We start from the raw sequence: 26871 nt of genomic DNA on the forward strand, positions 1-26871 counted from the left end.
CCTATGTGTAAAAAATAAATAAAAAAGACTACAATATTGAAAAATCAAATTATGCTGTCAATGAAGGCTATTTTATAGTAAAATAAAAAGTATGACCCATTAAAATTTTGTGATTTGTAAAACTTTCCTGACTGGCATTATTGTATTGGGCTTGGTGTTGTTGTTTTAAATATAGTAACAGCAAATGTGCCAGTTGGAGATAAATCTGAAGAAAATGGAGATCAATGATAAAATTGAGCACTCTGAAAATGGAGAAAATCTAGAGGTCCTACTCCAGGATTTGACTTCAATGAAATATTTCAGACTGAACATGCTCCTGAAATAATAGTTATGTTTAGTTGAAGGTTATAAATTATATGTTGCTTCCTTGTTTTGGTATCATGAAGGTTAATATATATTTAAGCCTAAAGAAAGATAAATTAACCTCATCTGGTATTTGTTCCTCAAACAACACAAGTGAATGTACTCAAAGTAAAAGTCAATCTACCTTACATAAAACATAACTTGCAGGTAGAAGTAGACAAATTATGGTCAGTTTAGGAACAAAATATAATACAAACTTTATATATATGTACATAAACTATTCAATTAGTAGCACATCTGAAGATGTATGAAAATAAAATTCTCAGTGATAACTCAGCTATAAATTTGAAGAGTTAAAACTAAAGTTTTGAGGTTCAGTTCCTGAGGCAAGTGTACTACAGATGGCCCATTGTAAAATGTTGTCCTGGATAAAAAAAAACAAAGAAAAGTATATATTTTGCTTTGTTGAACCTAAAATTAGGCAAGAAAAGTTTGCTTCACTGGTCTGGAAAATGTATTTACTAGAAAAAGTAAGCTACTGATGAACAGTTATTCAAATAGAAAAGAACTTGTAATGGATTCTACATATGATTGGAGGTATATACATTTCTTTATTGTAGATAATTAGACAAGAATCAATGACATGTTTGTTTTATAGTAGTGAGTCTGAAATTTTGTAATTCAGCTATGGTTATACGAAGGTACATAATGCATGTTTATTTTCAGAATTATAACACAGAAGAACTGAAACCTAATATTCCACTAGAAAACAGTAGATTTAGCAGTTGGTTTCAGAATTTAACTAAAGGAGTTGGTAGTCAGCATTCATATTTCCAAAGTGAATTGGTTGTAAACATGTTGGAAGGTAAGATTGTTTTAAAGTTCTAAAGCTAGATTTCATACACTTTTATAACATGAGTTTTACACCAGTCATGCGATCATTTTAAATGTTTTTTTTTGTTTGTTTTAACAAAATGTTTGTATGTGCCTATTTATGTATAGATGCACTACACAAAGATAAATACCTTCTCAGTTTTAAAACATTACTTCTTATGTATCGGTACATTAAAGTGTGTCACATAAAACATTATTGCTCGAATTAGTTTTAACATGTTTTTAATAGCTGTGAAAAGGTAAGAGGTCCTGGCAGTAAGTCTGATTACACTCAAGCCGTAATATTTTTACTAAAAATTTATCTATAAATGTATGAAGTCAGTGTTGATTAGTCTTAAGTGCAAGGTGATTTTGATTTTAAAATTAAAATATATTTTACAATTTTCAAAGTTCATTTAAATAAAATCTCTAAATGAATATAAAGTTGCTATTTTCAGAAAATATTTTATCTATCCTAACTTTGTATAGACTTGCTTGATTTTACCAACCTTGTAAGCACCACCCAAAAATAAATAAATCTAAATTGATTTCTGTTTTCTTTCTATATATAGTTACAGCAGATTGCAACAGAAAATTACACTTATTTATCATAGACATCTTTTCATTTAAATTTATTGTTTTATTGAATCATATCTAGCTAATAATCACACAGTAGAAGCTGTAAATCACACAGCAAACAGCTAACATACTGTAACCATATTGAATGATAAAATATGAACTACTCATCAAACATACTTGTTGGAAAATGTTTTCTGTTAATTTTTTCATTATCAAATATCCAACCTTATAAGTTTTTAATATTTTAATTTTATTCCTTTTTACATCAATAAATAAAGATGTATATAGAAAATGATAACTTTGGTACTTAGTTTGGTGCCTTTACTGTCAAGCCCACCTGTGAAACTTAAACCTAAAGCCTACATTTTTTGTGTAATAGTGATAGCAAATATTTTTTTATTCTTTTCAGATTCATACATACTTAAGAAGACAAAATAAGAATGTGCACACAAAGTAAACAGTATCTTTATAACTGTACTTTAACTAAGATATAAGTGCTTTAAAAATAATTGCCTTAACTATTTGATCTGAACTCATTGACAGCAACTTTGAATATGTAGGCTAAAGGACTAAATATTTATACTAAAAACAAGATATCATTATACATCATATGGTGAATTAAAACTTCACCTTTCTGTTTGTTGTACTTTATCTAATGGAAAGCATTGGAGAAATTTATTGACAATTTGTGAAATCAAAAATGTGATAGGTTGGTCTGGGTTTTTAGTTTGTCTTCATAAACAAAAGTACAGGTATTTAAAAAAGTAAACCTATACTTTTGTGATGTCTGTACCAAAATCAGTAATTTACAGTAAATTCATGGTGTTAGATAGGAATTCTAAAACAAATAGTGAGCCAGTTGGGATGAACAAGCATTTTGATCCACATACAAGGAAAGGTTGAGAATTACTTAAATGTTTCCATCTAAACTTAAGAAATAAAGATATTAACTTTTAGTTTGTTAACTGGTTTTGATAGCAAGTTTTATCTATACATTGACAGTAAAACAGTTAATTAAATTTTGAATATACAAGATCATGAAATGTGTACTTTGGTCTATCTGTAGAAATAGGATTAAAACAAAGATATTTGCATTGAATGTTTTTCTTTATGCTAAAACATGCCTTTCTTACAGCCTAAATAGGACAGCTGTGCCCCAATAACATTTTCATATCAAAAGAGTTATTATGCACTATATTAATTTTCTGAAGTAGTAATTCTATGCTTTATGGCATATTGTTGTGAAAGAAGTATATTTTATGTTAGGATGCATGACATGGTGATACAGGCATTGTGTTGTGGTAGTTATGAATGGTTACTGTAATGTATTGTGTTTACACACTTATTTTGTTATTTTAGTATAATTATAACTTTTCATTCCTTAAAAGTTGTTGATCTTGTAAAGGTATGTTTGGTTTTCATATTTAAAGAATTGTGATAATATTTGGAAATATTAACATATTTGTTGTTTTATAAACCTCTGAAAGAAATTTAAAATTAACCTTGTCTCTAAAATTTTATTTCTCTCATAAGACATTGATGTTTCTCATTCTTTGATTGAGTTCTCCTTCCATAGACAGTTCAGATGCCTCTTTTCTTCCTGTAAGCCATTCATTGCCACAGAATTTATTTCAAGACGATGTGCAGGTTTGTCAGAACTCTTCTTGTACAGCTCCACAGTATCAGCAGTGCAAACCAAGAGAAGACAGAAATATTCTCGACATCCTGAAAAATGCCAATATCAATGTCCAACCCTTTCTTAATGGTGACACTTCAGAAATGGCTATTTTGAAACAAAAAGGTCAAATATCTTTTCTTTATCAGGAACACTAATATTTGAAAAGTAATTGATTATTATGATTATTAAGCATATATTTACAGATATAAATTTTTCACATTGGCATAGTAAAAACTTCACAAACAAAATTGTAACTGTTTTCAGAATGTTGACTTGTTCAAGAGCCAACCAAGTATAGAAACAATGTATACATATGAAACTCTTTTTGGTATAACGTTTTAATCTGAATCCAGAATATTAATTTGTAAATGACAGACATACATTCAGTATTAAGACTACAGAAAATCTACTTTACTGTGAGCCTACAGCATATTAAATGTGAAATAGATTTAAAGCCTGAAAAGATAGACAATTGCCTGACTTATCACAGTAATATTAACATGAATTTACTAATTAATTTGTGTGTGTTTGAGTGAAGTATTTCATTTAAGTCTTACACCAGTTAACTCTGTCTATTGATTGGGTAAAATGCCCATTTCATGATGTTTTACACTTTTATTCAACATTTAATTAAACAGCTTTATTATCAATGTATATAAATACCATGTTATAAAAAATTAGTTTTAAATTTATTTTGTTTACCTGAAAGTTTTGATTTCTCACTTTCAAAAGGAAATATTTAAAAACTTGTTCTTCACTCTCTGTGTCACACTTTGAATTCTTCCTATAGTGGTTATATTTTTCCAAATATGGGGTTTTAAGTGTACAATTACTTAAAAAACTCAAATTGTAAGTAATTACAAGTAAGATAATAGGATATAAATATTCTGCCTTTTCAGTTTGCTGAGGTATAAATATATTTTCATGCTCAATGGAGAATCATATCTCATTTTTTCATAGCTTTTAAGGCTATTATCTAATAATGGTTACTTACCTGATGAACATGTTTGTTGCAAACAAAAGAACATACTTGCTTTTGCTTAAAATGTGCCACAGTTGTTTTTGTTTAGTAAGCATAAGTAAAAATCTGGCCTCAGATCCTTTGTGATGCATTTTGTTCAATTCTGAGAAGCCAACAGAATTTTTTTCATCTATTTATAACTTAGAAATTAAACTGGCTTCCCAATTTAGCTATAAATAGATAACAAGATTCTGTTAACTCCTCACATAAATTCTAGTACATTTGGGACATTCTGTGTTCGTGCCTGATTTATTTTTGTGTCAGAAGATACGTATTTGAGAGCTATGTGAATTATCATTATCCGAAGATTCCAAATATTCAGTGCTGGTTACAAGCAATTAAGACCAAATGAAGTATTACATGATGTTTACATAGTCTGATAAATAAAGATTAATGGCCTTCCAATGTGACTTGTTGCTTTTGACAGAGTCCACTGGCCAAACTACAGATAATAAAACCATAAATCTAAAATAAAACAAATGTGTTAAGGTAAACAGTTGAAATAATGTAGATGATTAATTTGAAAATTTCATGACAAAAAATTTATTCAGAAAGAATAAAAGTATTATTAGTTTTTCATGTTACACTTTTCACATTCCATTCCCTGTGCATTGATAATTTTGCTACAGTTGGTAATAGGATAGAGAGAAAAAGATATAAAACATAAAGTTTATTTTTTTATATTCACTTAGCAAGTTCCCAGAGGTTATGCAAATGAAATATGGAAAGTGTAAAATAAAAATAACTTTTTTTTAAAAGAAAAAGCACTTTTCTTTTAGACTAACTTGTTAAAAACTTTGTAAATTCATAAACAAATTGTTAATAAAAGTACTGTATCTAAAGCTTTCCAGATTACATGAAGAATTACATTCTGTTACAGTATGCACATATTGATGGTTACAAGCTGTTTGTTTTTTTTAAAATCAGGTTTCTATAATATTTCAAGTAGCTTCTAAACTAATATTAATTATAGACTTTGGTATACTGAGTAAACAGTATAATAAAAGTGTAAAATATATATAAAAGGTATTAAAGGTATCATTAGTATTATGTGCTTTTAGTGTTTATATACTCTTCAAAAAAATAAAAGCAAAAGGCAAAATTTGAGACATATTGTTCACAAGTTTATTCCGGGTAGTTCTGTATTACATGTGTGAAACTTTGCACATTCACTGCTGAACATCCAAAATCTGCAAAGGGAAGTCCAGCTCACTAGGTGAAGTTTAACGTCACTCAACGTCAATAACGAGTATGCTCCCCGTGAGCATCAATAACTGCTTGGCATCTCCTGCCCATGGAAGCGATGAGATGACGAATCACATCCTGTGGAATCAAATTGCACAACTTTTATTGTCATTTTGGTCTGACTATCAGTGCCTTAACACGTGTAACATCACATACTCTGAGCTTGTAACGTTATTACATATATTTCTCTTTAAAATAAAAAAAAAATCCCTTTTGCGTTTCTTTTTTTGAAGAGTATATATAAGTGGTATGAGTTTTAACCCTTAAACAGCAGGAATGTTGTAGGTAGCAGCTCACCACAAACATAAACAATTGGAGAAAAAAATTGTCTTTAGTATTTTTATTATGCATTTTGAACAAAATATGAAAGAAAATAAAAGCATAATAAAGACTTGTTTATTACAAGTTCAAATTCCTTTTAAGTTATGAAAACATTCACCAATTCACAGTGCAACTCTCCAATCTTTACACCAGGTAGTCACCATCTTTTGCTGCTTTTCTTTTTGTATTGCATGCATACATATGTGACATTGTCTTTGTCCACTTTTTCTAGCTCCTAAGGATGGAATGCTTTCTAAAAAGTGCCAAGAAAATGCTTCTTTTCCAACAACTATCAGGGACAGTAAGGCTATGTTTTCCTAGGAAAGGTCTTGTTACCCTTCTACACTTTTCCAGTATTGGTAAATTACATTGTAACTAAACTGCCTCAATGATGGCTCTTGCCAGTTTTTACTAAATACATGTCATAAGAATTCAAAATTGAGATATCAATTAGGTGAAAAAAAAACCTTTTTGTAACACATTTATGAAGGAAATCAATTTGTCCAATTTGCATGTCACTTTTGTCAACTAGCCTCACGTTGAAAGTATAAACTAAAACCATATTAGGTTTGGTTATTGGTAGTTAGTTTTGTAATCATCCCATCCACTGTATTTCATTTCACCTTTATGTACTGTACTAAGCAAAGTTACAGGATGTTTGTTTTTCCATTGAAGTGCTAAAATATTCCCTTGCTTCTTGCTCTCAACATCTCTCTTCTTCAGAGGTTCAAATTTAGGCATGTTCTTCTGATTAGTTCTAACTATTCCACTAAACCAGTCTTATTTTTAAAAAGAAAGTTTCATAAGTCTGGATTTGTATAATATTTATCAATGATCTTTTCCAAGGTAGTCTTTCATCAATTGCTTGACAACTGATCCTGAAAATCCTAATTGGAGATTTTATGGACATCTGCAGAATAAATAATCATGTATATTATAATTTCAGTCTCACAATCACATGATACAAAGATCTTTATTCCAAATCTATGATGCTTACTTGGAATGTATTGCTTGAAAACAATCCAACACTTGAATCAAAGATTATTGATAACTACTTTTTGCAATGGAAAAAAGATTCCTTAGCATTATTCTTCACCATTGTAAACACTTCTCGAACTTTCCATAATCAATTGTTTGCGTTTGATTCTTTGTTATTTGTAAAGTGCAAATACGTAAGAATTTCCCTGAATCAATCTCGAGTAATGTATTTTGGAAAAATTGGAGTTCCTATAAGGGGGATCATTCTTCCAATAATCAGTCAATGCATGCTTTTTACACATAGCATAAGAATCACTGGAGCAAAGAAAGTGTTCATTTCCTCCCATTTCTTATTTCGTGAAGTAGAAGAAATATAACTTTCACTTTCTTCAGAATTCAAGGATTTACAAAACTCATCATATCTGTTTGTTTCTTGTACAGTATAATTCATTATACTTGAACAAATACAACAGTAAAAAAATTCATGTTAGTTAGAGCTAAATTTATATATATATATATATATATATATTTGTGAGTCCAGCATTTCTGCTATCAAAAGAATGAATAAATGGATCAAAATTGTGACACCTTACCTGTTTGGAACCAATGGATTCTAATTCACTTATGGATTTTTATTCACTATTTAAATCACATTCAGAGCTTAAAACAATTGAATTTGATGATGATGAAAAATCTAAAAGGTTTTCTTCTTCTTTGGAATAATTATCATGTGCTCATGCTTCAGTTTCATCTTTTAATAAAAAATATTTTCTGATGCATCCTTGCTTTTCTGCTTCATGACTTACACTGACAAAATGACTCGTATGCAACTCTTTGAATGGGTGCGGTCACTACGGTGCGAGGGTTTTGCCAGCTAATGTTTTCAGCCTGTATGAGCAAAAAGAATGAAATTATCAATTGATTATGGTAGCTTTTTTCTAAGAAAACATCAGTAGATGATGGCTGCTGTTTAAGGGTTAAAGGCATAAGTGAAGTATACACTGATTTTTTTACATATAAAGTAGAAAGAATTCTAAACACCTTTACAGAAACGTGGCAGTATTTACTTGTTGAAACTGAAGATCTGTGTTTGTGTGTGTGTGTAATTTACCATAAAACTGTCATAGTTGTTTAATAATCAGAACTACTAGAACAAATTTTATTTTTAGAACTTGCTCAGAAAGCCAGAAGTGTTGAAGAAATTGAAGCTGATTTGAAGCAGTTAGTCTTGGGTGATAAAGATAAAGAAAAGGAAAAAATATGTCCTTTGTATAAGTTGGCAAGTTTTATTTTTACATCAATAGAATAGTTAAAAACAGCAAGTTTATATAAGTAAATTACATGGCTGTATGGTGTTTGTAAATTAATATGTTAAAATGAAAATCAAGCCAGTACAGAAGTATGGAAGAAATTTTTTAACTTGGTTTGAGAAGTACCTGTGCAAAATCTCAAGAACCATAGGAGCTTTTGGTGATTAAGAAAATGTCACCAAATCACAAATTCATTTAAGGATGTATTGGAAGAGGCAAAAGGATAGGAAAGGATTACATTGATTAGTGTGATGTAAGGTACTCAATTAATCACAATTGTAATTAACTGTGTTAATGTCACAAAAATAATAAACTTATTCAAATTAGTGTTTCTGATTATTACTATATTGAGTTATAATAACTACTCAGTAATCTTTTTTATTATTATTATTAATTCAATTTTGCTCAAAATTAGTTGATTTAGTGCCATAGCTCACAAGAATAATCAATAATTAATTGAAATTACCTCCTGGTATTAATACTTTTTATTATTCTGATTATTCATGTTATTGATATATTGCTGTTATCTTTGTTGTTAAGCAAAAAGCTACATAATGAACTATATGTTCTTTTCCCAACCTAGATATGTAACTCAAACTTGCAATATTAAATTTTTTTAACCAACTTGTGTGAATCAATAAGTTAAATGTAATAACTTAATTATTTCAATAATCACTTGATTAACATATCTCACTAATTTTCTAGGTTTAATATTTAGTTATATAAAATATAAATCTAGCATTCTAAGTAGGTTAAAATTTCCAAAAGGTGAATTGTTTAACCCTTTTGCAACAGGCCAGGGGTCAAAGGCCATGTCATCCTATTGATTTGCATTCAAAATTTTATTGAACAACTATATTACGAACTTATGTCAGTAAGTTTGGAATCAAATTATAGATTATAATTCAAATTTTAATGTTATATACAAGTTAATTTCTTAATTTAGAAGTAAATATCAAAGGAACATGCCTAAATATAGATTTCAGTGAGTCACATGGTATGTTATTAAATGCAACACTGGATAAAATTAGATGTTTGTGATGTCAAAATACCAAGTCTGTAGTTTTGTATAACTTAGGAACTTAAATTACTAATATTGACAAGCTGGAATATAAAATGAGAACTTTGTATCTTTTTATTTTGCTGAGAAATGGCTTATGTACCGAATCAAACATACTAGACTCGTTTACCTCTTTCTATTTTTAGAAACAGTCTCTTATACACATTTACTTCAATATTATAGTATGTGAATAACCAATCAACAATTTAGAATGTTTCCTGAGGGGTTTTCTTGGCCATTTTAATCTGTGAAAAGGCTATCACATTCATTTGAACCAAGATTTCAAGAGGTTAGGTTGTGTCTTTAATCTACTCAATGTTTCATATTTTTTAAACCTAAATACATTTTAGTTACTAAGCTCATCAGTATAGTTATCAGTGTTTTTTTGGTTATTAAACTGTATGTATAAAACCTAAAGAAAAAAAAACATTGTTTGATATCTTCCACGTGTGAAATTTTAAAGGGACTTAGCAAGCAAGCTATGTGCAGCAACAACCAAATTCAAAGGTTATGACTAGAAGAGATAATTGTTTACTTTATCTATTGTTCTGTATTTTAAGAAAAATAAGTTTGATAATTTATTTGTAAATAGTGATAATCTATGTACCTATATAATTTGTAATATTTGAAATGTGACTATGTTACTAAATAATAGTCCACTAAAACACAGCCAAGACATGGAAGACTGAAGGTCAGTTTTATATTACTGAATATGTTACATGAGTGCACATGTACCACATCAGTGAAAGTTGTGTAATGTTAGCTAAGCTTGACTGGAAGGTCAATATAATAAAAAATAGTAAACAAATATATAGTATTATGAGACATAAGCCACTTAGGCTAAACATTTTATTTTCTTGTAATATGTAGCTGTTTTAGCATGAAAAAAGCATAATGTATATTTATTTTCTAATTTTTTTATGATGGTTACGAGGTTGGTCAAGTGACAGACCTTGCACAGTTAGGGTAAAGAAAATAACATAAAATATAAAGTCTTGCTGAAAACAAACATTTGAAATATATTTAGAAGTTTTTAGAAATTATGTAAGTAATATTTGAGATTTTTGGAATGAAGAATATTTTTTAATTGTAACTTGAAATCACCTTCTGCTAAGGCTAGTAAAGAAACAATCTTGATATATTCACAGACAAATCTTTAGTAAATTCTTTATTAAAAGACTACCAAATTTTGTGAAGATACACATGTTGTATCAAATGCTATAGTGCAAATACTTAACATGTGCAAACATGTAGATGAACTCGTATATATTTTACCAAGCCCGTTGTGAAAGGGCTGAGAGATTAGTGATGTTACTCTTGTAATTAATTATAATAATGGCTTAGTTTTGTTTATATTTTCAGCTTAAGAAGTTAATGAAAAAAATTTAGTTATATTAGTGTTGCAACTTTATTAACACTTTCAAGAAACTGTTATCCCATTCAGTTTTCTGGATTTGTTTATTAATCTTTGTTTCTACTTATATTTGGAAATATTATTAAGTTATGTAACTTTGAGGAAATGTTTTGTGTTTAAAATAAAACTACAAATGCACACTTTTCAAGTGTAGCATTTTTATTATTTGTTTTAAAACTTTTTTTGATATTAATGTGAATATTATGTCCAGTTAACCCAACTTAGGACAGATGGAATTCTCCTCCAACAATCAGTCTGGGACGTTAGACTTGTCCACAGTTTTGCAAGAAGCAGATACAGTAGGTGCAATGAAGAGTGAATCACACACAAATCCAGCTTTGACCCAAACGTTACAATGTGGTAAGATATAGCAATGTAAATGTTAGTGAATAAATAAATATGGGAAAAAAAATTTAAAACATGTCAACCATGCAGGTGCATGATTAGAACAAAACAAGAGTTGGTAATTAGAGATAATTTGCTTCTATTTCATTTTTGTTTTATATTCGATATTTATACAGAAAAATGTTACATTGTGGGTATATTTCTTTATCTCTTCACTTCTCCTTATTCTGCTACTTACTTTAGAGATGAGAAAATGTTCTAACAGCTGTGGGTTGCCAAAAGCAATCAACATTAGTTTTGCATTTGCTTTTAGTAACTGTTGGAATGAGAGTGTCAAATACAAAATGGGAAATATGGTTTCTCTGTGTGAAAATACTATACTTGTGCACAGTGTGATTGTGACAAAATCTGTTATGTCCTGTATCAGTATGTATTCTATACATTGTTTTAGTTCCTTTTAAAACCCAGTAGATGTGTCATGCATTATTTGTCGTTTTTTTTATTGTCAAGTACCCATATAAATATCGTGCCTTGAAAATAAAGAGTAAGTTGTGTGACTGAGTTGACAGGAGACAGAGCTTATGGCAACAAAAACAAACATGATTTTTTTCAAAGCAATCGTCAAATGACACAGAGAAAAAGAACAAAACAAATTAAATATCAAATTTCAAAACACAAGTTTACTAGTAAAGTTAAAATAGTTCCACTGATCCAGAATCATTAGTTTCAAATACATAAGTGGCTCACGAAAGTGAAACAGTCTGGCAGTATTGTTCTCCTGACTACTGTGTGCATATCTACAGGTGAAAAGATGGCAATAAATCTAGTGCATTTATCATATATGCAGTTGGTAGCTGCACTGTCAGTAAACTGTTACAAAATTACTGCAGTATTACAGCTTGCTTTTAAGGCTTTACATTTTGGCTTTGGAAATTTCTTTATTTGCATATGGAAATGGAGGGTGTTCAAGGTTATTTTTAAAATGCCATCAGAGATGGATAAATGAATGTTTTTTTAAATTCCATGTTGATACTTCATATTAGTAAATTAATTGTACTCATTTTAATAGTAGTAATGAATAATTGAAACTTTAGAACAAATGATATTTTTAATTAGCTACCAAAATACCAAATTTTGTAGCCAGATTTCCCTAAACATTTTGTCCAACTGTAAGCCATGAATGTAAAATTTAATAATTCTTCATCATATATTAATCCTGATCTTCGACGTCTGTCACTTCTTTGTTTTTTTATAACATGCAGCACTTAATCAGCCCTTGTGAGCCAAAACTACTGTCATTGATTTCCAGGTGATCTTTTCTTCATTCTTGTTTTTGATCTATTTATCTGATGTTTTATCAGTAATGCACATATTTATCAAGCTCTCTTGTTTTGTTGCATCCCAACAGTTTTACCTTTCTTTTTCACTATAACGTAGAATCCATGTTCTGCACTAGCTAGTGTTTGTTTCATCACTTTACTAATTCATGTTTCCCAGCCACTGACCAAACACAGTAATTTATCATCACTGTGTGCTTCAGTCATTAAATTTTTAGTATCTCATGATCACAAACACTATTTCTCTCACAGCAAACTTTGCATTTATCTCCAACTTGCACCTTTTGTGTTTGGTTATTACACTTTTAAAGTATGAGGACCTTATCACTTGTTTGATCTATTTTAGTTATACCTTTGATTTGCTCACACCATAGTTTTTTTTGTTTCCTCAACATTTATAGCCAAATGATATTTTTCACTTTCTTGTTTCTGAGTCACTCAGCTTCTCTACCTATATATTGTTATTTTCTTTCAAATTTTAACCATTTTCTATGAATGATAGGCATAACTACCAACTTGTAAACTAAAGTGCCTTATTATTTAATTAAATATCTTTAACACTTTCTAATGTACTGTTTTGCCAGAATTAGAATGGTTATATTTTAGTTCAAAGTTTTATTGATATGAGATGAAACGGCTGTATTTGAGAAAAATTGTTTAGACTACCCCTTTAGAACTGCACAAGCACTTTTCCAGATAAACAGAAAAGACATGAAGTTTTCCAAAAGCTAGTGTAACATGTGATGGTTTTGATTTTGTTGCATAAGGACTATGATAACCTGTTCAGAGATTTTGAGTGTTTTTATATTCTGAACTAAATCATTATTTTCAGTACCTCAGGAACACTAGTCTATTAAATATAAGCTGGTTAACATGCTTCAAGAACTTACAACTGCATGACATATTTTACGTATGAGAAATTAATGGAATACAATTGTCTGATGAATAAAAAGGAAATGATGTTTTTAATTCTATACTGAGGACATTTTCAGGTCCTAAAACCTGGTGCCTCTACTGCACTTAAAATTCCATGTGTGTATTAGAGTGGATTGTTTTGTTTTTAGTTGTAAAGCAGTGTGGAAAAGTCATTGTAATGAATATAGATATTTATATATTTGCAATGTATAATAATGTAATCATTATAGTGAGAAGAAATAATTGGGATAATAAAATTTAAGTTTGAAATGGTACATTTTTCTTGAATGTTAGTCTGTAACATCAAAACAAATTTACATACCTGTTTCCTGTTTTTAATTGCTTCAAGAATTAATATGCATGATGTTTTTAACAAAACTTTGATATAGATTAGAGTTTACATATCAATAGATGTTTCAAAAAATTGTTAAATCAGAGAAAATAAAAGTACACGCATAAAAACGATAATTTTTTCTGAAACACTAGACTTGACTAGAGAAAACCATAGGCCCAACATTGTTAGCATCTTTGTCTTAAGTCATTTAATTACAGTTAGACCTTTTGTCTATTATTTGAAAAATAATATTTACATAAATTTGTTATCTTTACAGTACCAAGATCATTTCAAGATACCCAAGAAATTGATAAATCTCTGCAGGTATTGAACCAAATGACATTAAACATACTTAATGTTAAAGAAGATGAAACACTTTGCAGTCTGTCGGACAAGCCTGCAGAACAAGATTTATTTGGAAATATTATATCCTCTGCAGAATTCATTAAAAATAACAAGCACCATACACTTCAAGGTTGGTTTTAAGAACTAGAAAATGGGAGAAAATCTTATCTCTTTCTTTAATGTTTATAACCCCTGTTTCACCAAGAAAAGGTTTTGATTTAAGTTGATGTGTTTAATTCTGTGGTTTGAGACAAGAACATAATAAATTGTGCTGATTTGAAGAGAACGGTGCAAATATATATGTAAGTTAGATATCTTGATGGGAAAAAAGTTTCAGAATAAATTCATAATAAAACTATTCCTTTAAATTTCAAATGAAAGTTTAAAAAAATTACAAAAAACAAATTTCCTAACAGTGGCCTACTTTAGCAGCATTTAGTGACTAATTTTCTAGCAAAATGCAATTTATAATTTTTATTTTATTTTGTTATTATACAGATAATTTAAAATTAAATGTGTGTCTAGTGGCTTGCATAATGAAAATATTTGCAGTGTGTGTGTTTGTGTTATTTTATGGATACTGTTTGTTATTTAAGAGTAAATCAAATATCAAAAACTGATGCAAACTGTTAGATACTTGTGTAATGAAATGAACTACAACCTTGTATTATGTATCTGTCAGTTACTAAATAATTTTTGATAATATGAAACTTATATGCATTTTTTAATATTAATTTATTAGGATAAACTAAAAGTTGCTTATATATTTTATCATTTCCAGCATGTTTGTATGATTTCATCCAATTCTGCATTCACATTCTTAGTCATTTCACATATAGAGCATCTTATCTATTAAGTTTTCTGAACTTTAATTACATATTCTTTGTAACTTTACAACTTCTTGTGAAATATAAAAAAATTGTGTAATGTAATTATGCTATGCTGTTCATCAACATACCCAAAATCAATGACCTGAAGTCAAGTTCTTAAACGTGCTTACTGGCAAAACACAGTCATAGGCCTTATTACAGCATTTGATGTTACTCTGTTGAAAGATATTTTGTATAAATGGATAGTATTTGTCATGCTTTATCTTATTTATAAAGGTTACTTTTGTAATCCTTTTAGAAATAATGTACATCTTTTTGAGAAAGGCCCTCGCTAATCTGTTAACTCATGCTAGTCATGTCTGATAGTGTTCAGTATCAACATTATGTAGACCTAGACATGTCTAACAATGTTCTGTATCAACATCATGTCAACTAGACATATCTAACAATGTTCAATATCAACATCATTTAGATTAGACTACACTAGCAAATTACAAGCGCATATTTTTGTAAGGAAAAAATGAACTTCTAACACTACTAACTTCAAAAATTCACTGTTTTCATTCTGCAGAGAGTTGAGTATAGAATACTTAAACTGATTTCTTTGGGAAGCTTATGTAGCAGCTCATTTTTGATGCAAAATATTCATGCACTTAGCTCGTGAACATGTATTCAAATTGGGGATTTAGAATTTCCTAGATGATGATTTTCCTTGTACATAATGGCATTGGAAAACAAAGTAATATGAACCAACATGGGGATTCAAGACCTTCCAGAACATGCAACAAATTGTACTCTAGCCATGATAAGCAAAGTGTGGAATCTTGTAATAAATGAGAATCAATTAACATGTAAGTGGCAAAAGAGAACCATATGCCCCAAGCAACAGTACACAAGATAATTAGGAAGGATCTTCACCCAAAAAAAATAAAATATAGTGTTCCATACCAGGAAAGTTGTTTGCCCTATTGGTTATGAACTATATGAGATAGTTTTGTTCAGATGAGTGCTGTAAAACTGTTGGTTTTGTGCACTAGTGTGATGTAGAAAGCTATCATACACGAGAGGTGTTCTTCATACATTAAGACAGAGACTTTACAGTGAAAACTATCATCATGATATTCAGTTGTTAGTTGAGTATCTCTGTACATGGTAAAAAAAGAAAGTGTAGTAAATGTTGTGGCAGATCTCCAAAATTGTTTTAACACTTTTGGCACTGTGTATATATCTTTGATACTTCAACTAATTACGGTATCAGTACAAAAAGCATAATATCTTGGCAATAACTCAACAAAAGTCCCTAAAATGTTCGGGTGATTGTACCCAATACTATATATGTTAAATTCAATACATAAGAATAACAGGAATAAAGGAAGACATCCTGATACACAATGAAGAAGTGCCATGTAAAGCACAATAATTTATTATAAATGTGCAGCAGCCGTCGATAGTCTTTGTGGTTATGATATATCTCATGGCATGGTAAAAAGCACATAAGGAGATTTCACTGTTTGCAGAAATAATTAGTCTGCTTTCTTTTCCATCGAGCTGTGTATCTATCGCTGCAAACAGTACAATTAGGTTTGTGTTTTTTGTCCTCATATTGTCCAATACTATATCTTTTCACCAAGTGCTGACCTTTATCAGCACTTAATCTTCCTTTTCGCTTGGCTTTGCTGACATATCCCTCCAGCAAATTTTGAATAATCTGAACAGTGTTGGAGATACCGGTTTTCACCATTGCTCTTGCAGTCTGCACGATATATTATATATCCATTAACAAGAACTAGCCTTGGTCAGTCAGTTTACTCAATAAGTTATATATGACCCTAACTACACCATGTGCTTATGTAAAGTGGGGCAGATTCCAGGCCACGAATGTCTTCATTATCACTTTCGTCCATTACAAGTAAGCTTTCATAATCATCTGCTCAAACTCTTTGTCACTCTTCATCGCTAAAAATAATATCAATAACTTCTCTAGTGGTATATTTCTTTTCGGCATTTTAACAACGTTGCAAGTATCAACAGGATATGCAAGGAAGGCGCCTTCTAAAGCAATGAACAGTATGATCTACACAGACTAGAAAACAAAGAAATCACGGGACCTCTGGTTTATATACCTGCTGGGAATCCCAAGTAAGCAATGAATACATGTGGTTCCAGCCTCAAGCGAAGTCTATAGGCCTGTGTGATTATGATAATTAGCCACGAGGGTATGTTGTTTACATCTTGTTGATGAACCTCACCTGCCGTGTTTAGCCTTCAAGTCAACTGTGGTTGCCAACCCGCTGTCGAAAGGGTTAATATTACACACTCAGTCGCTGTATTTGAACTAGAAATAGGTAACAGACATGTACAAATACTGCAGATTAGAACCTTTTTCTTTTGCATGGTGACAGGTTTTATGTGTACAGATTGAGAGCTTAAATATGTCTACTCCTCAAATAAAATTACAGTTGTAGTTAGCAAAAAATCTAAATTGGGCTTAGTAATTTGTAAAGTTTTTACTACTTTATCCAAAACAGTTAATAAAATATAAGTCAAACTAAGATATCTAAATTTGCATGTTTCATTCATAATTTGGTAAGTGATTTGAGGAAGAAAAATCAGACAACTTTTTTTAAATTTTAGTATAATTTTCTTACACACACACACACAAACACAACAAAAAAGGGTTTGTTTGTGTAATAATCGTAAGCTTTGAATTAGTGAGTCTAAAGTAGATTAATTTTTTTTTTTTTTGACAGCACAAGACTCAGAAGACAAAGAGTTATTGTCAGTTTTATTGTCTCCTTTATCAAGCTACTGTCATGACTCATCTCAAAGCATTCTTTAGTTCTGAGCCCAAGACAATCTCCTCTTCTGTTTGATGGTCATTGTAGAATCTCATCACCACTTGGTACATATCCATATTCTGTATTTCTGTTCTTAATAGATTTGTATTTAATTGTGAGGATTTGTATATATATATTCTGCTTTATTGTTGTGGTTATGAATATTGTTCAGCTACAAAATATATTTTTATAGAATCATAATGACAATCATGACATACTTATTTTGTAATATTTTAGTATTTGCTTTATGATGGTACCCTATGTGCTATATGAGGTAAGTATTGTATTTTACCAGAGTTTCATTTAAAGTAACTTGCCATCTGAGATTGTGTATAACTTGTAATAATTTGTTGACTTTCATTTACTAACACACACTATTTCTAGTTGAATTTTTTTAAGTGAGGTTGGTGGGCTATGGACTAAATATTTTATTGTTGCTTACTTTTCTATTTGTATTTAATATTCTAGTAACTTCTCTGTTAAAACTATTCATTAGTGTCATAATATACCTGCTCAACTTAATTTGATATTTTTTCTAAGAATTCTGAATTCAGCCTGACGATTCCCACAGTGTGAACTTTTTTTGTGAAAATGAAAACAAAATTTTCTAAGAAGTTTTAACTGCCTGTTTGGTGAAAGGTTATACTAAAGCACACAGTAATGTTGCACAACAATGCAGAAGACATTTTTAAAATTGGAATTTTGGTTCACATCTCACAATTTTATTAGATTTCTAATTAGAAGATAGTTTGTTCATTTAAAAAAAGATGCATGGTTAGTAGGGTAGTAATAACATCAAGTTAACAGAATTGTATAAAATAGATCACTTTGTGCCACATTGAAAAAAAGTAACAGTTCAATGTACAAACTATTTTCTTATGGTATGAATAGTTTTCAACAGGTTTGTTCTTTGAAGTCTACATATATGGTTTATACCACTTACCTCTTCACCCTAGTTTTGGTTTTCCATGATGGTCAACTTGTTTAACCTCAGCATTTGGGATTTTGCTTGATAGATGTAATGTCTCCAATGTGTTTTTGGGTACTTTATCACAAGCTGTAATCCGTTATGGCTATGTATGACTAACTAGGAATGAAAATTATTAAGATAGTATATATATATATTTTGTTTTTCTTCTAGTATTTCAAAGATTGTCAAATGCCACGTTGATCTGTGTCCAACCACACTATTTGTTTTATACAGTTGAACATAACACACTTCTATTAACTTTTACCATCCTAGCATCCTTTCTCTTTGTATGATGATGAGGTTTTGCCAAGTTACATTCTAAATTTAATTAAACTCCTTTATTATCAGGGTATACAAATAAACTTGGCATCAAAACATAGCTAATAATTCAAATTTTAATATTATACAAGTTTTTTGAAGTCTTAATTTTATAAAACAAAATATTTTTTAAAAATTCTAAATCTCCCCTAGAATGAGATTTGTGATATCTGTTCTCTAGTTCTTATCTTTTCTCTAATTTATTTACCACTCTGAAAAATGTGGAATTTAACATAATTCTGTCATAATTTTTTAAGCCTTCAATCTTATTTGATTATAGAGCCATAATCTAGAAATCAGGTCTCTCATTTTCTTATCGCACCTACTTGTCAGTATTCTCTCTATCACAAATTGCCTAAAGTTTTCTCTAACATGTAATACTAAACTTTTTTATAATCGATAGAAAGCCATGAATTTAATCTGTCAACTGATGTATTACAGTATGTTGTTCTCTTTACAGTAAATTGTCTGTTTTGCTTCCAGTTCAAACTATTTTCCCATGAGAAACATATTAACAAGTTTGGCTGAATTTTTAATAGTTCTTATCTCATCGATAAGTCATAGGAAGTTTTCTGCTTTTTTTGTGTTATTACTCAATGTTCTTGGTTGCATTATTTAATTAAATAAAAAACAGTTCAGTACAGTAGTGGTATTAATATAAAAAAGTAGGGATGAGTTTGATAAAAAAAACAAAAGACAACAGGTCAGTTACGTACTTTATACAGCTCAGTTAAGTACTTTAATTCTTGTTATAAAAGTAAATGAAATCTGAATATTTGAAACTTTTTTTGTTATGTCAGGTAAAACAAAAATATGTTTTTTCATAAGGTATATTTACAAATAATGATGTAATTGGATATGTAAGTGACTTGAGCTACATCTTCACCAAGTTGATTAGCATCTTATGTGGCAGGATTGTTGGTTAGATACAGTTCATAGAGCAATAAAATTTAAGTAGAAATCGAACTATACTGTATTGAGTTTTAAGCAATTTAGTATAAACAAGTGTAGTTTCATGTTACAACCTGAAATTATTCTAGAAAGAAAAGAGGATAATTGAGATTTATTTTGTAGTGGTTACAAAGTAGGTAAATCCCACCTTGTGTAGAGTTGGGGGTAGTGAAAGTAAAAAAGTTTTGCAAAAAACAAATGTTTGAAATTTACTGATTTTTTTTCAGATGAAAATAAAAAGTATTTTTAATCTTAACGTGAAAATCACTTTGCAGTCAGAGTAATCACCACTTTTGATTTCAACTATATTTAAGAAGAAATCTTCAGTGAAAAAATACTTCAATAAAAATTTGTCAATGAAAGTCTATACGTACTAAATGCTTGGAAAATTTCTTGAAGAAATGCAAAATAGGCTAGAAGCTACAGTATAGAAACTTATAAAGGTTAATTCAGGGTCACAGTCTGGGCTAATTCAACCAAACCCTTAGAGAGAATGTTAATTAAACTGACTTTGATACTATCAAAATTGTGGATTGTTGATTTTGATTATGGCATATTCATATCATTTGTTTTTTATATTAAGTATATACTTTAAACTTCACATGTTCAAATTGCAAGTTATATGTTTCACTTACTGATTTCATCTGCAATTCAAAGATGTAATTTATGCTAAAACATCAAATTCAACAAGAAACGTATTTAACTTTGTTTATAGGTATGTGGTGTAAAAAAAACTTTTTCAAGGCCTGTACCAACATGACATTATCCAAAGGGAATATCCATTAGAATATTGTTTAAGTAATGTACCCTAATGATTTATCTCAAGAAACTATTTCAAGATGTTTAAGCTATAAGTTATATTTTAAATACAGTGGCACAGTGTAAGTTCATGAACATGTATTGCTAGAAACCTAGTTTCAGTATCTGTGGTGGGTACAATACAGATAGTTTATTGTAATGTTTTGTACTTAACTACAAACAACTAAACACAGATTTCTTTTAGAAATGAATAAGAAAATTTTCTTATTCTTTACTTGCACTAATTATCTAGCTAGTGCTTATTTCATAATCTATGGTTTCAAGGTTTGTGGATGGCTGTTCTTGGTTTAACCGTTTTCTTGGGTTACTTATGATGCGAGTTAATTGCATGCATGAATTTCTTAATATTGTGAATGAAGTATATAAAATTACCTATGTCACCACACACTAGCCTTGAAGTTGTTTGAAAGTTGTTTTTTTTAAAGTAAATGTTGTTCTTTCATGGAACTTTTACACAAACTACCTGGAATATTTTGGATTAGATTTCAGGGTTATATGCTTTTGATTTCCTTTTTATCACAAGGATTATTGTTTGCTTTTGAATAATATTTGTATAATTATTTCTGGTTGATTATTGTCAGAAATATACCTTCCACAACTTACTTGTGTGGCTTGATTATATAATGACAATTGCCTGCAAATAAACTGTTTTGGTACAACTTATTTTTTGGTGTTTTAGTATTTAGACAACATCCTCCTGTTCTTACCTTTGCTTCTGCTCCAATTCATCCTAATGAGATCAACAGGAAATTTAATCCCCTTCAAACTGAGGTAAGAGTTGACAGAAGCTGTTTATAATGGCAAAAATTTCTGTTTTGGTGTATTTATAGGGTTAGATTTGAACATTGTTACAGTTAACTCTTTTATGGAAAAAAATATTATAAATTAAATACTTGATTATTTACAAGTTATGTACTCTGTTGACAAAGTTAAAATAATCTTGAACCAATTTCTTTTTTTAAACTCTTGAATAAATATTAGAATTGACAAGGAAGAGTTTTTGAATTATTCTTAATGCCCCACCAGTGAGTCACAACTGACTTTTGGTTATCAGGGGTAGAAATATTCAAAATTTTCAGCAGAACACATGTCCTGCTGGACAGTGAAACTTGCTGGACATTTGAAATTTTAGCAGGTCACCTCAAAATTGTCACTGGACATTAACAAAAACAAGAAATCAAGTAGAGACAATTATTATTTAAAACAGAATCATTTTATTTATGGCACTGAAACATTATATCAAAGCAAGTGACAACAAGCCTTGTATCCATTAAAAATGACACATTAATCAAATTGTATACTTAGCCATCTGGCACTAAGCCATCTGCTCATGATCAGACTCTATATCTCTAACGATCTACAGTGTGTGAGTTCCATGTAGACTCTAAATTGTCTGGTTTTTTTTACTGTCCTTCCACCAGGATTCTACAGACTTGCACAGTAATTCTGTGCTTGCAAAATCACAGGTCTTGTTCTTAGCTAATTTTATTGTCATCAAGTCATTAAGAGAATCATTTATTAGTTTGGACTGCCAGTCATCCTTAACAACTGCCATCTGGGAAAATTGACGTTCTGGTTCAGCAGATGAGATGGAAATCACCTGCATGAGGCATATCAAGGCCAACACTGTTGATCCAGGGAAAGGTTTACTGTCCTCAACAGTAATTCGACTTAACATGTGGGCCCACAATCCACTTGCACTACTAGCCAGGGACTTATCTGATTTGGCAAATCTTGTGGCTTTGAGCAGTGTCTCATGTAAGTCAGCTTGGCAAATATCAGCTGCAATGTTGAAACCCTTAGCTTCTAGCAGAGCACCAAAGTGGTCCAATAGTGTCTGGAGTTCATTATGGCCATAAGATGACAATGCTTCCTTGATTTTAAGCTAATTGCTTGGTTCAAAAATTAGAAAGGCACCAATAAAATCCTTATCAAATTCTTCAAATCTCTCATTCAGATATGTGACAATTTTACCTATGAAGATGGCAGTTTCTTCAGCTACAGAATGAGCAACTGTCTCTTTTGTGGCAACGCTTTGAGCCTCTGGCCCTTGTCTGATTACTAATAGCAATCACCTTTCTTCTAAGAAACCACTTGCCAATTTGTTCACATGTTGTGAGCTCTTTAACAATTTTCTGGGATCTCTCAACATGATTCAGATTGCCCAGCTTCTCTTTGCAAACAGTGAGTTTGTCAGAAACAATGTTCACAGTAGCAGAATTGTTTTGCATTGTGAGACTAAGAGATGTCAAAACAGGCAAAACTGCCAAGAGTATGTCCATGTACAGGATAAATTTAAGGCTTGTCAAAGTACTGTATAATCCTGCAGCTTTCTGTCCACATTCCCCTTTGTCATGCAGCTTTACTTAATGCAAATGCTGTACTAAAGCTGGCCAGTTATATGAAACTGACTCCAGAGCATGCTCTTTGTAGGCCACCCACTGGGTTCCTGTCCCTTTTGTTGGCTGTCTAACAACAATGTTGTTGGCCTTACCAGCTTCTTTGAGGTCAGCCCAGTTCTGTGGCGAATTGTTATGAAACTTCCATAGGTTGTTTGTCATTGGCATAATGTTCTTTAAGTTCATACCAAAGTTGTACTCCTGCAGCAACAGAAGCTCTTGAAAAATCACTGAATGGTTTGGCATTCAAAGCCATATAAAGGTCAGTCCTGAACAGCACAAACAAACGATCTTTCTCAGTCTGGTTAAGTAAGTCATGGGAGTTAAATCAGGTATTTCTTTTGCTGGCTTAGCTTGACAACTTAGACTGTGGCACGACTGTTTTCATGCTCCTTAACAGCACTTGCTCCTCAGGTTGGAAGATCCTGTTATGAAGGTGTTCTTCTGCCTTCCACTACTCTGTATATATTCCTGACAAATTGAGCAAAGCGTCAGTCCAGTAGCATTATTATACTCCAGCCATGGTCGGCCTCTATCCTCATCCTGGAAACTAACTTAGGTAGGCTTAGCCAGTACTAGCAGTCCCAGTTTTGCTTTAACACTTGGGCCAACAAGCTTGGGTTTTTTCACCGGGGTTCCATAGTATTGTCTTCTGATTCATTAGTCTTGCTCGTGAAACCAAACTGAAATAGATCGTGAGGCTTTTCCTGTTTTTTTACTATCATCAGCCATAGTCAGATCGTCATGAATGTTTGGCAGTCATGTGACTATCCGGGATGGCACGGATAAGGTGACCTAAAAAGCACATCTTGTGAGTATTCACGACAGCTTTTTAAAATTTGGTGTTTTTTTTGTCTTAAATTTAATCTTAAATTTTGCAAATTAATTTCCACTCATTATAGAATATACTTTTAAGCAAAATCTTTGGGCTGTGCATACACAGTTTACTACCTCACTTATTTTTGAGGGGACAATGTATTTGTGTCCAATATGTTAGGAATATGACCACCGGTCACGCGATGTCTAGTGATAGATGGGAAAGTGCCGGTCAAACTTGATTTTTTTAATGGACATGTCTGGCTTTAAATAGAAAATTTGAACCCTGGTTATGAACTGCATGATGCACTGGTGGGTCACAGACAATTATGTTTCAAAGCCAAATTTGTGGCAGGATGAGTTTGAGATGCTGTAACTTTTCCTTGGCATCTCTTGAATGTTTAATTTTTTACTCTTAATTTGTTGTGCTGCAGTGGATGTGCTAACGAAACATCTTGTACATTAATAGTTTAAATAGAAGGTAATGTATAATTTAACTTGTAATAAAACCTGAACACTTTGCATATCCTTGTATTGAAGAAGCTGAAATGAACACTGTTCAATCTCTTACTTTTTTCCACTGGTATATTGATTAGAGATTTTATCATTTAATATCTCAAACAGGTAATATTACTTCTTACCTCAAGCATCTTTTTTCTGTGAATATTACAAGGTTTTAGTAAGTTGTGTTCAAGCTTTAGATATACTACTTTCTTATCATAGTATACCAATAAATATATCATGAAAATGAAGCTAATTATCCATATTTTAACAATATGTGTTTTATGTTCTTAATTTTATATGGCAGTGTTTAAATAAATATTGAATGTACCATAGTATGAGAGAATTGTGACATTATCTCTCTAGGCATTCCCTCTTCTCTAATTTACTTATTATGGAATTTAACATATATTATTGTGATGTTGTCATTACTCAGACAAAGCATAATGTTGAAAGCCTTCAATCTTAGTTAGTGCCATCAAATAGAAAATTAGAACCCCTGGTTCCTCCTACCCATTTGTCACATCCTCTGTTTTACAAGTTACCAGTTCTTCTCTCTGACATTCACTACTATATTACTTATAACCTGTAGAAGGCCAAGGTTTTAATTTATCAAATGAAGTATTATATTGCATTATTTTCTCCATCGATAATTGTCAGTTTCACTTCCAGTTCAATATTTATTCCCACTTTTAGTATAAATCTGCCAAATTTTGAGAAGGTATACTTATGGTGTTTAAAGTTAGTTTCAAAACTATAACAAGTAGAAAATAGTTACAAAATTGGTCAGTTTGACCAGTCTCATACAGAGAGAGAGAGTTAAGTACAGTACTGATTCTGTTGTTTATTTAAAATGCATGCTACTGATCTCAAAATGTATAATCATTAATATTACAAAATACCTTTTGGAAGAAGTTTCCATTTGCTTAATTACTTTTTATAATATGTTCATGTTTATATCACAATGATTGCTGTCAGTATTCTGTGTTGGGATAAACTAATTTAGAATATTGTTTCAGAAGAAAAGAGTAATTGTTGTATTAATATTTTAACCTGAAAAGCCAGTAATTTAGATCAGTTATGTTGAAATGGATATTGACTGATTGATATTCTGTTTACAGACAGGCCCAGTGATCCCTTGCCTTCCTTTACCTCAAAAACATGCAGTTCACACACAGTTTATCTGGCAAAATTCCTTAATTAAGTACAACTTGATAGAACAAGAAGAAAAACATGAAAAACTAGAAGAATCACAAAGGTTAGATGGTTATATTTAGGTTGATCAAAAGGATATATAGGTTATGTTTACTATGTGCTCTTTTACTTTATTTAAGAACAAATACTATATGTATTATAAGTTTACCAACTGAGTCTTAACTGTTTTTTATTTATTTTAATCATTTTACATTGAATAATATATTATAACTATATATAAGTTTACCAACTGAGTCTTAACTGTTTTTTATTTATTTTTAATCATTTTATATTGGAAGAAAATTCATTAATGAATATGAGGAAAAACTAATCTTGTTATACAGAATATTTCTACTTCAAAGTTAACAATGAATCTGAAAATGTTGTGCTAAGTTTAGAAATAGGAATAAAAATTACATTTACTCATAATTCACTTAATTGTAAACATATATTAAACTTCTACTAATACATGTTCTTTTGTATTATCACACTTTTTTATTTGCATTGTACATGTTGTTTTTCAAGGTTGTTTCTTGTTTTTATCTGTTGTGTGATTGCAAATTCTTAAATGTGAATACGTGATTTTATGATTTTATTTTTTTTAAATGTTGGTATGATTTTTATTTTAACTTCTTCAGTGCACTCTAAACATTTTAGGATATTCATAAAAGAAATTGAAAGACAAATATTTTCAGAAATTTTAGAAAGCCTTTTGAATTGGCTATTCAGTTTTGGAGCCAGAAATAACAATGTGTTACTTGGCAATGTATTTTCTTCTTCAGGACTCAATCTCCCAACAACCCCCTCTCAATGAACAATTCATCTCCACCAAAAGTAAGTTGTGTAAGTTTACACTTATAAACTTGAATAATGTTTGGTGAATCATTATTTATAGTACTAAATAGAAACAAAAATGTGCTCTGACAGGAAAAAATTATTTTGGGTGTACAAAATTAACACTTTGTAACTTGTATACATGGATACACTTAAATGTTAGTTGATTTATGCATATATTAGTTTGAGACCTTCAATAGTTGGAGGTCACTAACACTGTTGGTATGAAAATTTCTGTGCCTCTGGGTTAAGAAATAGCAATTACTCTCTTGGGTTAAACTATAGGTTGGGAGGGTATCACTTGTATCCCCTGAACCCCTCTTCCCCAGAAAGTTCTACTTTAT

The 26871-nt window shown here is 30.4% G+C and overlaps 2 protein-coding genes across 2 annotated transcripts; both read left to right on the forward strand.

The window, feature by feature from the left end:
- The first annotated feature begins 1009 nt into the window (after positions 1-1009).
- On the forward strand, positions 1010-10195 carry LOC143223584 (uncharacterized). The gene is made up of 3 exons (XM_076451712.1): positions 1010-1168; positions 3332-3556; positions 8168-10195. The coding sequence occupies exons 1-3, from the start codon at positions 1012-1014 to the stop codon at positions 8305-8307; spliced, it is 522 nt and encodes a 173-aa protein (XP_076307827.1). The 5' UTR covers positions 1010-1011; the 3' UTR covers positions 8308-10195.
- Positions 10196-11012: 817 nt separating this feature from the next.
- Positions 11013-26522, forward strand: LOC143224021 (uncharacterized). Its single transcript, XM_076452484.1, has 6 exons — positions 11013-11142; positions 13991-14188; positions 17639-17790; positions 21463-21554; positions 25621-25757; positions 26389-26522. The coding sequence occupies exons 1-3, from the start codon at positions 11013-11015 to the stop codon at positions 17725-17727; spliced, it is 417 nt and encodes a 138-aa protein (XP_076308599.1). The 3' UTR covers positions 17728-17790; positions 21463-21554; positions 25621-25757; positions 26389-26522.
- The last annotated feature ends 349 nt before the right edge of the window (positions 26523-26871 follow it).

The sequence above is a fragment of the Tachypleus tridentatus genome, chromosome 8, assembly GCF_004210375.1.
Source record: "Tachypleus tridentatus isolate NWPU-2018 chromosome 8, ASM421037v1, whole genome shotgun sequence".
NCBI classification, from domain to species: domain Eukaryota; kingdom Metazoa; phylum Arthropoda; class Merostomata; order Xiphosura; family Limulidae; genus Tachypleus; species Tachypleus tridentatus.

Coding starts and splice junctions, on each gene's coding strand:
- LOC143223584 (XM_076451712.1), top strand. CDS start 1,012: ATGCATGTTTATTTTCAGAATTATAACACAGAAGAACTGAAACCTAAT. Junction 1,169..3,331: donor GGTTGTAAACATGTTGGAAG/GTAAGATTGTTT, acceptor CTCCTTCCATAG/ACAGTTCAGATGCCTCTTTT. Junction 3,557..8,167: donor GGCTATTTTGAAACAAAAAG/GTCAAATATCTT, acceptor TTTTATTTTTAG/AACTTGCTCAGAAAGCCAGA.
- LOC143224021 (XM_076452484.1), top strand. CDS start 11,013: ATGGAATTCTCCTCCAACAATCAGTCTGGGACGTTAGACTTGTCCACA. Junction 11,143..13,990: donor GACCCAAACGTTACAATGTG/GTAAGATATAGC, acceptor TTATCTTTACAG/TACCAAGATCATTTCAAGAT. Junction 14,189..17,638: donor CAAGCACCATACACTTCAAG/GTTGGTTTTAAG, acceptor TTTTTTTGACAG/CACAAGACTCAGAAGACAAA.